At 43.2% G+C, this 11616-nt stretch overlaps 1 protein-coding gene across 1 annotated transcript in view; it reads left to right on the top strand.

Annotated features, from left to right (window-relative positions):
- The first annotated feature begins 396 nt into the window (after positions 1–396).
- Positions 397–11616, top strand: part of SFRP4 (secreted frizzled related protein 4) — a 130896-nt gene continuing 119676 nt past the window's right edge. Inside the window, exons 1-3 of the mRNA XM_086964841.1 lie at positions 397–1437; positions 2437–2517; positions 2638–2703. Of these exons, the coding sequence (XP_086820967.1) occupies positions 996–1437; positions 2437–2517; positions 2638–2703 (589 nt within the window). The 5' untranslated portion in view covers positions 397–995. The remainder of the gene's footprint in view (positions 1438–2436; positions 2518–2637; positions 2704–11616) is intronic.

Genomic DNA, 11616 nt, shown 5'->3' with positions numbered 1-11616 from the left:
TTCTTTTGTTTCCCACAGTAATTGATTCATTCATATAGGGATGAGGTTATTATTATTACACTAGAATTGCCCCATGTACTCTCTTTCAGCAGAAAATCAGGCATTAATACAGCAGGTCCTCTGCAAGCAACTTTCTTTAAAGTCTGTCTTGTGCGATCTTTAATTGCACCCTGGAGAGGAACCCCGGTTGCTGCTAAAATAACACACAATCTATCAGTTGCCTAAGGAACGTTTTCGATGCTAGATTTGTTCGTATGCCTCAAAAAAGGGAAACTGCATAAATACATCTTGGACAAATTAGAAGGAAGTCTTAGCCCCCTTCCGGCGAGGGAAAGAAAAACAGGATAAAAGACTGGAAAAGTTTATGTTCTGACACTTTTGGAAATCCAGCATACGTGAGAGGTGAAAGTGGAAAAAAAGGCAGGCTACAGCACAAGAAAGACTGCCTTTGCAGTTTGTGCATTACTAACATTTTTCTGTTTCTTTTTTTTTTCATTCGCACGAGCTGCAAAATCGAAATTGAGTGGGAGAGCCATTTCTCTTTTTTATTGCAGACATCAAAAAGAACGTCTGAACTTCGGGATGGGAGCTGGTGAGAAATTTAGTGATGTCGACATGGGATTAAAACCAATAGAGATGATGTCACCCTGGCTGAGAAGGGAAAAAAAGGTGAATGATGCATCCCCCGAAGAAATGGATTGACCCCACGTCACTTTTGGCTCTGGTATAAAAGTCTTCCTGCAGTTTCCATGGCTGTCTGCAATCAGATCACTCCTAAAAGACTGAGCAACAAAAAAGTTCCTTGTGTGAGCACAAGGGCGAGGCGTCCTCTTGGTCTGCTTGTCGTCTTTCAGACTGAGTGACAGTTCGCAGCATCAAACAGCAACAATCCACACTTCTAGAATAAGCAACAGGGTTCCCACCTGCAGCTTTGTTGTTTTTGTTTTTGGAACTGAGCAGATCTGGGAGGTTTGAGCCGGCTGAGCGTTTCCAAGATGCTGACAGCATTCGCCACAGTTGTCCTGTGGATCAGGTTTGACCTGGGAGTGCACGCGGCTGCTTGCGAAGCCATTCGGATCCCGATGTGCAGGAACATGCCCTGGAACATCACCCGCATGCCCAACCACCTGCATCACAGCACGCAGGAGAATGCCATCCTGGCTATCGAGCAGTACGAAGAGCTGGTGAACATCAACTGCAGCCCGGTGCTCGGTTTCTTCCTCTGTGCCATGTATTCACCCATCTGCACCCTGGAGTTCCTGCACGACCCCATCAAGCCCTGTAAATCCTTGTGCCAGAGGGCAAGGGATGGCTGTGAGCCCCTCATGAAAAGATACAACCACGTGTGGCCCGAGAGCTTGGCTTGTGATGATCTACCGGTGTATGACCGGGGTGTGTGCATATCACCGGAAGCCATAGTGACCGACCTCCCGGAAGGTAAGTGAATGCAAAGAGTGTTCATCAGTAGGTGTGATGGGGCATGTGATGGCGCTCTGTACAAGTGAAATAGTCTTTATAATTAACGGCAGTCAGGAGAATACGAATTGTTTCTGGGGAAGTCATGATATGTCTAAGGAGTGCACTTCAAAGTTGTAATATTTCAACGCAAAATGATTTCCCTAGAAGATCAAAGTTACTCCTCAAAGTCTAAATACAAAAGATCAAAATTTCTAAAGAACCCAAGGGTGTACCGATTTTTTTTTGCCATTTCGAAAATCTCACACGAGTTCATTCAAGTGAGGGAGGTAAATGTAAAGAGATGGCCAAAAAAATGGCTTTTTCCGATGATAAATCGAGCAATAGATGTTTGAGAAGCTCCAACATGCATATTTCTGCCACATTTTCATCCACAGCAAAAGTTTGTATTTTCCAGCCAGACATTAGTTCTAAAATGAAGCATCAATACTTGTAAAAATCGTTTTGTGCCACAGCAGGTAAGCTCCACTTCTGAATCATTCCGTTTCTTAATACACTCTAGCTAGGGTGACCAGACATCCCGGATTTGCCCGGACAGTCCCGGTTTTCCACCGGCTGTCCCGGCAGATTTCTGTAATTTTGGTTCATGTCCGAGTTTTAGAGGGGGTCAGATCTGGTCACCCTAACTCTAGCTTGTTACTCAAGGGCACAAAGAGACAGCAGTCAATGTAAGATATACTGCAGAAACTGCTGAATTCAGCCTGGACGACGAACGACTCCAGTCTCTGATGGGCTTCACTTTAATGAGATACCACGGCATTTTCCATACGTGAAAGTATCAGTAGCACTACACTGTGGGACATATTAATATTTTAATGCACTTAAATTATTCCAAAGAAATGAGTTCAACAAAATTGCTTCAGGGGCGGTTGTAATTAGTTTTCATGCAGTTTCCCTTTTGATTTCAATTTATTTAAATCCTTTTTAAAAATATTGACGAGTTGCTGGTTTGTGTTTTAGATGCCAAGGTTTCGAATTTCACCGATGAACTGATGGTCCAGGAAGGACCCCACGACAGTGACTGCAAGAGCGCAAACCCTGGTAAACCGCAAACCATATGCTTGCTGCATTGCAGCGTCCATGCGTGTGCTGCTCACACCTGCACATGCTGACCTCAAGAGAAAGTCTGACTGCCTCTTTTCTTTTTCATTTCCTGTTTAGATCGGTGCAGATGTAAAAAGACAAAACCTTCGCTAACAACCTACCTGGCAAGAAACTACAATTATGGTAAGTGATCACCTTTTCAGATAATCTCGTTTTTCCGCGATTAAAGGATTGCTTTTTTGAAACCGTTTTTGAAGGCAAGATTTTGGGACTCTCCCCCAAGAATTGTATGGATAGGAACATTATACCTACTCTGTTGTGGGGGGAGAGAGAATACAGTTCACGAATTCATGGGCTGCACACATCTGAGTACTTAGCATGTCTCGAGTTCATAAACCGTGGGAGCCAATGAGGCTCTCACTGTTCTGAGATCGATTAGTAATTACTACTTTGTTGGATGTTAGTAGCATAGGTAATTTATCGTGTAACTTACATACGGGATTCCAAAGTCTGGGTAACCTCATGGTGTAAGATTTATATGCCCGTATAGATATTACAGCCTTTTATCCTAGTGATGTCGATAACAATTTAAAACGAGAGCAAACATGAACGGGACAGAGAATATCAGATATGTGCAAAGTAAGGCTTATCTGCTGTAATGGGTTAAGTAAACTGTGACAGTGCTAAACTATGCCAGATGCTAGACACCACATATGTTCATGTGCCACATAGTGCATGTATTGCTGAAGCGTTCCTATCCATATTGTATTTGCTTACATTTCCTTCTTTGTTTCAATTTTTTTGATAAACAAATAAAAAAAATCTTTGTTTCAATTTTAAATATAATCTAGGTACACTCTGATATTGTCCTAGCTGATATATTAGACACGACCATTCTCTGTACCGAATGAATGAGTTGTGGATGATCAATTCTTTTACGTGAAGTTAATCTCCCTGAGGCTTGAACTCCTAGTTATAGATACAGTATGTAAGCACCATAATGATTTGCGCCTATCCTTCTGCGTACTCCTAACAAGATATCTCAAATTCTTCTTCTGGAAAAGAGGATGGGAGTAGTATCACTTGATTGACCACACAAGCTTAAAAACCAATTAGGATGTTATACGAATGCTTGGTTATGTTCAAATGTGTGTACTTAATGATTTCCCATCAAGGGAAAATTAATATATCATGTCAAGCTTAAATACACTCATTTTTGTAGCAGAGGTCTCATTAAAACATATATGAGGTAAACTTAGTTGCTGTAATTTAAATTTTAAATGGAACTTTTGAGGACAACTTCCACTGGAAGGCTCGCATGGATGTATATACAATGAAAAAAGAAAATGTAAATGTTAAAGTAACATTATAGTTCATTTTGAAATAAGACCTAACGGTAAAAACCCAAAAAGGCTGAAATACGCTACTTATAGTTTAGTGAACTAATTTAAACTTGCTCCCCTATAATGCACTGCTTTTTATTGATTAAATCTCAGAGGACACCATTATTAATACTGCTCTTCACATTACTCCATAAACCCATAAATCATTTTAAAAAAGAAAGTTGTTAGTGAAAAGCCTATAGTCATATACACTATGGAGTTAATGTGTATTTGTGCGTGTGCATAGAATGGAAATAGCTTAAGCTGTGGAGGCAAGTGCGATTCTGCATGTTGAAAGTTATATGGTGCACATTCAGAAACCAGCAAAGTTTTGGATGCAAGCAGTACTCAATGTTAAGCAAAGTAACGCTGAGCACACCGGACCTGAAGTGAGTTACAGAGGCATGTTTTAAAGTAGGTGAGGCTTAAAGCCAAAGCATGTTCAAATATCTGTCAGAGAAGCAAACGCATCTGTTGACAATAGACTTACTACCTGTGGGGTTTTGGGCACATGCCCATGTTAAATATTTGTAATACTGTGCTACAGCCAAATGTTGTGTAACACGGAAGTTAATAAGGCATAGATTTTTATTTCCAGAACTTTACTGAACATTTAGATGCACTGCTGATTGTTGAATAATGTAGAATCGAGGGGTGGCCCTTCAAGAGGCGGACTAACTCATAGTGGATTTGTAAACATGGCTCTAGGGTTGTATGTCATTTTGCTATCTACAGATGGTTGTCCATAAGGCATAAGTGAAGGTCTTTTATTAGCAGCAAATGCATACCTGTCAGTCAACCTCTTGTCTTACAATTGCAGATCATATGAAGCGTTTAAGATGTGATCTTGTAAAGATGTATAGTGTACAAACTCCTTTTTGGAGAGTATTCAAAGTTTAACAAGCATTTGCAATGCAATAGGTCTTGCATTCATGCGAGTTTAAGCTATTGACATTGCAAATAACAATGCCTTTTATTTTGGCTTTTAAAACATAAATTAAAGGCATTGTTATTTACAATGCCAACAGCTTAAACTCGTGTAAACGTGAGGCCTATTGCATTGCAAATGCTTGTTAGTAATGCAACAAACATATTGTAATTATGTTTCTTCACATTAAAATTCAAGGCTATGTTTATACAACTTCCTGGGAAAAGTATATAATTTAACAACCCCTTCTGTGAGAGGGCCACTATAAACAGGTGAAGATGTTATTGGTGATATCTGTGCGTTATTTAATTGTATTTACTGATTAGCTTTAGTTGTGAACTTCTGTTCATCAGATAGCACTTTATGGGCTCCAGATTTGTACGATGAAAAGTGCTAACTCTAGTTCCAGGTGTCCCCATATATTCCACTGGTGTCTGCTTGTGACAATATGGTGCCAGTAGGCTGCAAAGGAAAGGTCATGGGAGAGAGCACAGCATATACCCCTCCCAAAGTACCCCCTGGCTTCTTGCCCTTACCCATTAAACTATGCCCATTTTACGTCTAACTATTGTGGCGTGGGTCAGTAGTATCTTTATAGTGAACAGATCTTAATACGACTAGTGCCACACAATTGCAGCTTTTATGTGGGGAAGGGATACAGTAGATGTGTTGACCACGGATTGGTGATCAGGTCCCCACCACCTTTGAACGCCAAATCCTATGAGGTTTTGCCATTGGGCCTCACCTGGACATGCCCACTTACTCTTTCAGGCCCCTTCTAGTGCCTTCCTTCAAAGGACGCATTCGCCCCCTCCTCTCCCTAGGGATGGTGCTCACCCATTACAGGGTGATCCCCCAACCTACCCTCAGTGGCCCACCTCCTGTCTTTAAAACACACACCAACACAATTAACTTTTCTTCAGCTAGGCAATATCATTTCTGCTATAATTTGATCGTGCACTGCAGCTTGCAGGTGATAATGTTGGTCAGAAATACAAATGATTTGTGGGACGATGAGGGGTCGGTGAGTGAATTTTTTTTCCAATTTTCTTTCGGTTTCTGTATTCTTTTGTCAAAGTAGGCTCTGCTGGAGTTTAAGTGTTGTGATGAGGGAGGGTGCTTGCCCATGCGCCTTGAGGGTGGTCTGCGGTCTAGAGGCCATGTTATGGATATGGGGTTTTTTTAAGAACACAATGGGCGAGATTAAGTCAGTGAGGAGTGAGTACATTAGTGAGGTAGATAAGTGGGTCATTCACGAGATGGAAGGATCCCAGGTGCTGTGAATTGCATTAAAAGGCAGATTGCTCGGAGAGCTTTCGTGAGGCTTAGTCCTTTGGTGCAACCTTCCCCCCTAATTGTCGAGCAGGAAGGAAGTATCTTTGAATCGCTTCCTGTTGTTCTCCAACCCTGGACCTCACTTCTCCGCCCACCATAAAACCATTAGAAATTGATGCCTGTCCTGTCTAACTGCGCCTTCTGCAGACTCAGCCTGCAGCCTCAGACTGTGCATGCTCCTGGAAGCGGGAAGGGGGGCACAGGATCCTTTTGAAGGAGATGAAAGGTGTGTGGGGAGGGGGAGGACTACAGCAGTTGGCTCTTAGGGATGCTAGGCCATTTCTGAGAAGGTCGTGTGCACCACAAAAGAGGAGGCGACAGCTTGAGGGGGGCTTTGATCTGCTGCTGCCTTCCTTCTGCCTGTCCTACACCTCAGGGGGGGCACCCTTGTACCTGCCCACCTGTTGCTAGAAGATAGAGCTCGGGGCTTGGGGCAGGCCTGTGCGGGAGGTAAAGGATTCCGCTACATTTACGTATCCTCTCGGTTGCGTCAATAAAATTCCCATGCCATCAATGTTTGATCAATATACGAAAAATGAGACCAATATCTCCTCCATGTGCGACAAACCTCGCCTGCCTCCTCCTCTCAGAGAAAACGAAGTCGCCCACATTCACCCTGCAAATGAAAACAAGCCATCCTTAAGCAGAGATAGATTATCAGCAACAGCTTTTCAACACAGATTCCCAGAGCATCGCATTTCATGTTAACTGCAACAAACAAAAAAAAAGCTGTTGCCGTTGTGAAAAAATATACTGCTTACCGACTCAGTGTAATGCCGTAAGTAAACAATCCAGTCCTGATGGGCGGTCACAAAAGGGACAGGGTGGTAACAAGGAGGAACTAAGAAGCCTCATTATAAATCGAAAGCCAGCATGTACCATGGATGATGACACCAGCCAATGAAAAACATGGGCGGGGCTTCCACACCACTTCTAAAAAATACCCTAATACAGCATATCTCGCAAAGCGTGCAGCGCATGCGCTGCAACGCTAGGCGAGACCTAAAAAGGGGATGCCTCAATTAAACTCTGTGGTGGCATTTTGTTTGTGAAGTGTGTGAACACCAGTAAAAAGAAGGCAGCATTCACCAAGTGTGGGTGACATCACATATATGCTATGTGCCCAGCATGTGTTCAGAGTTTAAATCTATTATCACTTGATTCTTGACAGAAAATTGGACACATGTTTTAGCTTGTTTAGTTGCCTCAAGTTAACAAACCTTATCAGACATTTTTACAGTGACTGTATATTATCATCAATGATGTAATTTGAAATGTCATCAAGGATGACATTTAGCATGTAATGAGTGATGTAGTAGGTAAGGTCAAAAGCACTGCGTGACAGGGGCGCAAGTTTGATTAGTTCGCTGAACTGTAACTTGTGAATTTTTAATAGTTGTTTGGTTTCTAAACATTAGTTGTTCTCTCATTTCATCACCTAACTATAAGATTATTTAAACCTTTGTTTTTTTCCAGTGGGTTTGTGTCTTCTTTTAAAATATGAATCGATCATACTCTCAAGCCTATGAGGCAACCTGAAACCAACTCCTCCCGTCCCACTGCTCACCGCCATTGGTCATGCCCAGGGGATAATTGGCCATGGGTGGTACCCTCCAACCAGACTCTGCTTCCAAACACAGCAAGCTACCAGACTCCCATTGTGCATAATCTTCAGATGCAAGGGCAGGGCCTTGTGCCTGGCCAGGCCATTCTGCCAAACTTCCAACGATTGCACAACCTCCCCGGGTGCCCAAACAATTGTTAAGTATGGCCTTTGGCAATGTGCAGCAGGGGTTGGCCGCTGGCCTGGCCTCTGGTCAGGTGTATATAATCTATCTATCTATCTATCTATCTATCTATCTATCTATCTATCTATCTATCTATCTATCTATCTATCTATCTATCTATCTATCTATCTATCTATCTATCTATCTATCTATCTATCTATACCAGTTCCCCGAAATACTGGCTTTTTCCAAGATATGGTGACAAACATTGACAAGAAATTACTATTGGTTTGCAAACTATGAGCAATAAGTGAAATCATTGCCCACTTGGGCTGAGTATGGTAGAATTACCGTAGCCTGTATTAGTTTATGCCCACTTGGGCTTGGACTTGTGCAAGAAAATGAAATTTTCCAAACTTGTACAGATATCGCATTGGGTTGCATACCTTGCAAAACAGAAATGAATGCCCACTTGGGCTGAATGTGGAACATTCGCTGTAGCACGCAACTATGGGGTTGAATGAACTGAATATTTCGGATGATGAACGATGTAGTGGCATTAACTAAACATCTAAAATTCAACCGTCTAAAGAAAACAATACGAAAATAATGTGTTATAATTGACATCAGAATGGAATATATGATGGCATATTACAGAGATATATATCGACTGAAATAAGTAAAAACTGGTGGGCCTAATGTCATCAATTTAATTTACATTCGAATTATAACTGTTGCCATGAGATATTGTATTTTTTGACTCATTCAAGATGTCTGCCACAACCAGTACCGACACACTTGGGTGATAGTCCATTTTCTATTTTCATGTTTTGGGAAAGAGTAAAAGGACACGTTTGGTTGGAAGTTGTAAACGTGACCAAGCTACATTGCGAAACGCGTTGTTTTCCTGCTGATTAAAATATTACGTGCACAGCAACTTTCGAGTGTCGGAGACGTCTGTTCGATTGAATGGAGGATTGTGGTGAAAATAGTGGGTGACCGGGAGCCCTACTCCGACCCACTCGTGAGTGGGACCGGTAATGTACCGGATTCTTGGTTTGATATATATATATATATTACCTAATGCGGGCACCAGTAGGTAGATATAGTTAGGACCTACGACCTATTTCCCATAGGAAATCCGCAACATTCTATTTAGAATAACTTTGGCGCCGGTTGACAAATCTTTGCAAAATTTTCAAAACTAATGGTCAGGTCTGCTCCGCTCCTACCCTGAAAGTCTCGGGGTGATTCGTCAAGCGGGGGCCGAGAAAAAAGGGGGTCCCAAAACGTGTTTTCCCCATGCAATTTTCCATAGGGATCTTTAGCCGCAGCTACAGCCCGAACTGCTGAACGGTATTACACCAAATTTGGCAAAGAGGTAGACCTCAGTTCAGACTCGTGCCTTTTGCTAAATGGTGTCAATCTGTTCAGTAGTTTTTTAGATATTAAAGTAAAAATGTATATATATCTGGGTGGAGCCTAACGACACAGCTCATTGTGAGATCTGATTGGCTGTCAGCACTTCCTCCAAAAAGTGTTGGCAGCAATCTTGGGACCAATATACATGATAGCACCTCATTAAAAAGCATTGCAGTTAATAGAAGGCTTTAAGACTGTAGATACATATAAAATCATTTGTTGATGGTACCACACTCATTTTAGGAATTGTAGTGTGTTCTAAGGTGATTTTACCATGTGAAAAACCCTTGGGATATCTTGAATCATGTTTGAGAGAAAACTATTTTCTAATGCTTGTCCCATAGAGGTTTGGAAGGTGCTCCAGAAGCTAAAATGAGAGCATATTTTCTGTAAATTCACATAATCTTTCTCAGTTATGTGATAATGAAATCTGACATTCTCAGTAAAGCATGTACATACAACAAGGGCAGAGAGTGTCAGTTGATTCCTTTGTGTTCTAGTGCAGCTTCCCAGAGTGTTTTAAAGAGCAACTAGAGCGCTAACAGCCTTACTATTGACAAAATTATGGCACACCTGAAGCCACATTGATTGGAATAAACTGGTAACACTTAAAACATTTAATTTAAAAAGGAACAACATAAGGGGGTTTATTTTGTCATAGAAATTATGGTTGAGTGCTGTAGAAAGAAAAATTACGACATGTTTTAAGTGAGATCTCAAATACCTTCCTGTTATATTTCAACAGAAGCAGCCTGGCAGTTGATTCCCTTGTGTTCTACTGCAGCTACCCAGAGTGTTCTAAAGAACAACTATAGCGCTAACCGTCTTACTTATGACAAAATTATGGCACACCTGAAGCCATCTTGATTGGAATAAACTGGTACCACTTAAAACATTTAATTTAAAAAGGAACAAAAAGAGGGGGTTCATTTTGTCATAGAAATTATGGATAGTGTTGTGGAAAGAAAAATGAGGGGATGTTTTATGAGAGACCTCAAATCCTCTTCTATTTAATTTGAAAATTCTGACATGTGGACTGAACAATCACTTTCATTACCAGCAGTAGACTTCCAGTTAAATCCCTGGTAAGCACTAACCCCTACACTACTCAAACACCACTGCACTACCCTAAACCCTAAAACACTACCCCCTACAGTAGGCAAACACCACTGCGCTTCCCTGAAACCCTAAAACACTACCCCCAGCATGACCCCCTATACTACGCAGACAACACTGCACTACCCTAAATCCTAAATCTACCCCCAGCACAACCCCCTACACTACCCAAACACCACTGCACTACACTAAACCCTAAAATACTACCCCTACATTACACAAACACCACTGCACTACCCTTAACCCTAATGCACTACCCCCGCACAACACAATTACCACTGCACTACCCTAAACCGTAAAACATTACCACCAGCATGATCCCCTACACTACACAAACACCACTGTACTACCCTAAACCCGAATACACTACCCCAGCACAAACCCACAAACACTACTGCACTACCCTATACACTACTATGAAGATGGCCGCCTGGTAGGAGCTCCTGTGAAGAGCTCCCAGTGCTTGGGATCCCGTTGTGGGCTTTATCCCGGTCAGCACCCACCAGAAGCAGAAAAAGTAACTGGAACAAGTTACTGGAACACTACAAGTAACTGGATTGCTGGCCTGATCGGCGGATTGACGAGGTTGGAGCCTGTGGAGCCCTAAGACCTGCGACTGGACACTCGCCTCGGACACCTACATCGCGTCGCCAGGACCGGGCGGCTGGGGCGCCGGGAGACTGCAGAGCCATAGCGGGTTGACGAATCAGGCTGGTTGGCGAAGGTGGGTGCCTGCAAAACCCCTCGACCTGGCTCTGGTCATTCCCCCATCGCGTCGCCGGGACTGGGCGGCTGGTCCACCGGAGGATCCGGGAACCTGCTGAATGCAACGGGCCGGGACTGGGCGGCTGGGGCTCCACCGGAGGATCCGGGAACCGGCTGAGTGCAACCGGCACCGGGGATTGCTGATCGGATCGCACTGCAGCAGAAGGACTAGCAGCGGCACTGGGGAGCTGTGAGTGGCCCCCCTCCCCCCGACGGCTCCAAGGCAGAGGCGTGGGTTGTTGCGCCGGTTGCTGCGATCGGCGGGGATCGGCGGGGACATCATTGAAATCGCGGCGCCTTCGGAGGACGAACACCGGACCCCTCCCCCCCCTACTCCTAGTCTAAGCAGATGCTGTCTGCTACACCGGGACCGGGGGTAGAGGCAACAACAACGGACCCCCTCCCATCGGCGGCAGCAGAG

This window comes from Lissotriton vulgaris, chromosome 4_1 (assembly GCF_964263255.1).
Source record: "Lissotriton vulgaris chromosome 4_1, aLisVul1.2, whole genome shotgun sequence".
Classification (NCBI taxonomy): Eukaryota; Metazoa; Chordata; class Amphibia; order Caudata; family Salamandridae; genus Lissotriton; species Lissotriton vulgaris.
The sequence above is the reverse complement of the archived record's forward strand: the minus strand, read 5'-3'. Positions and strand labels throughout refer to the sequence as shown.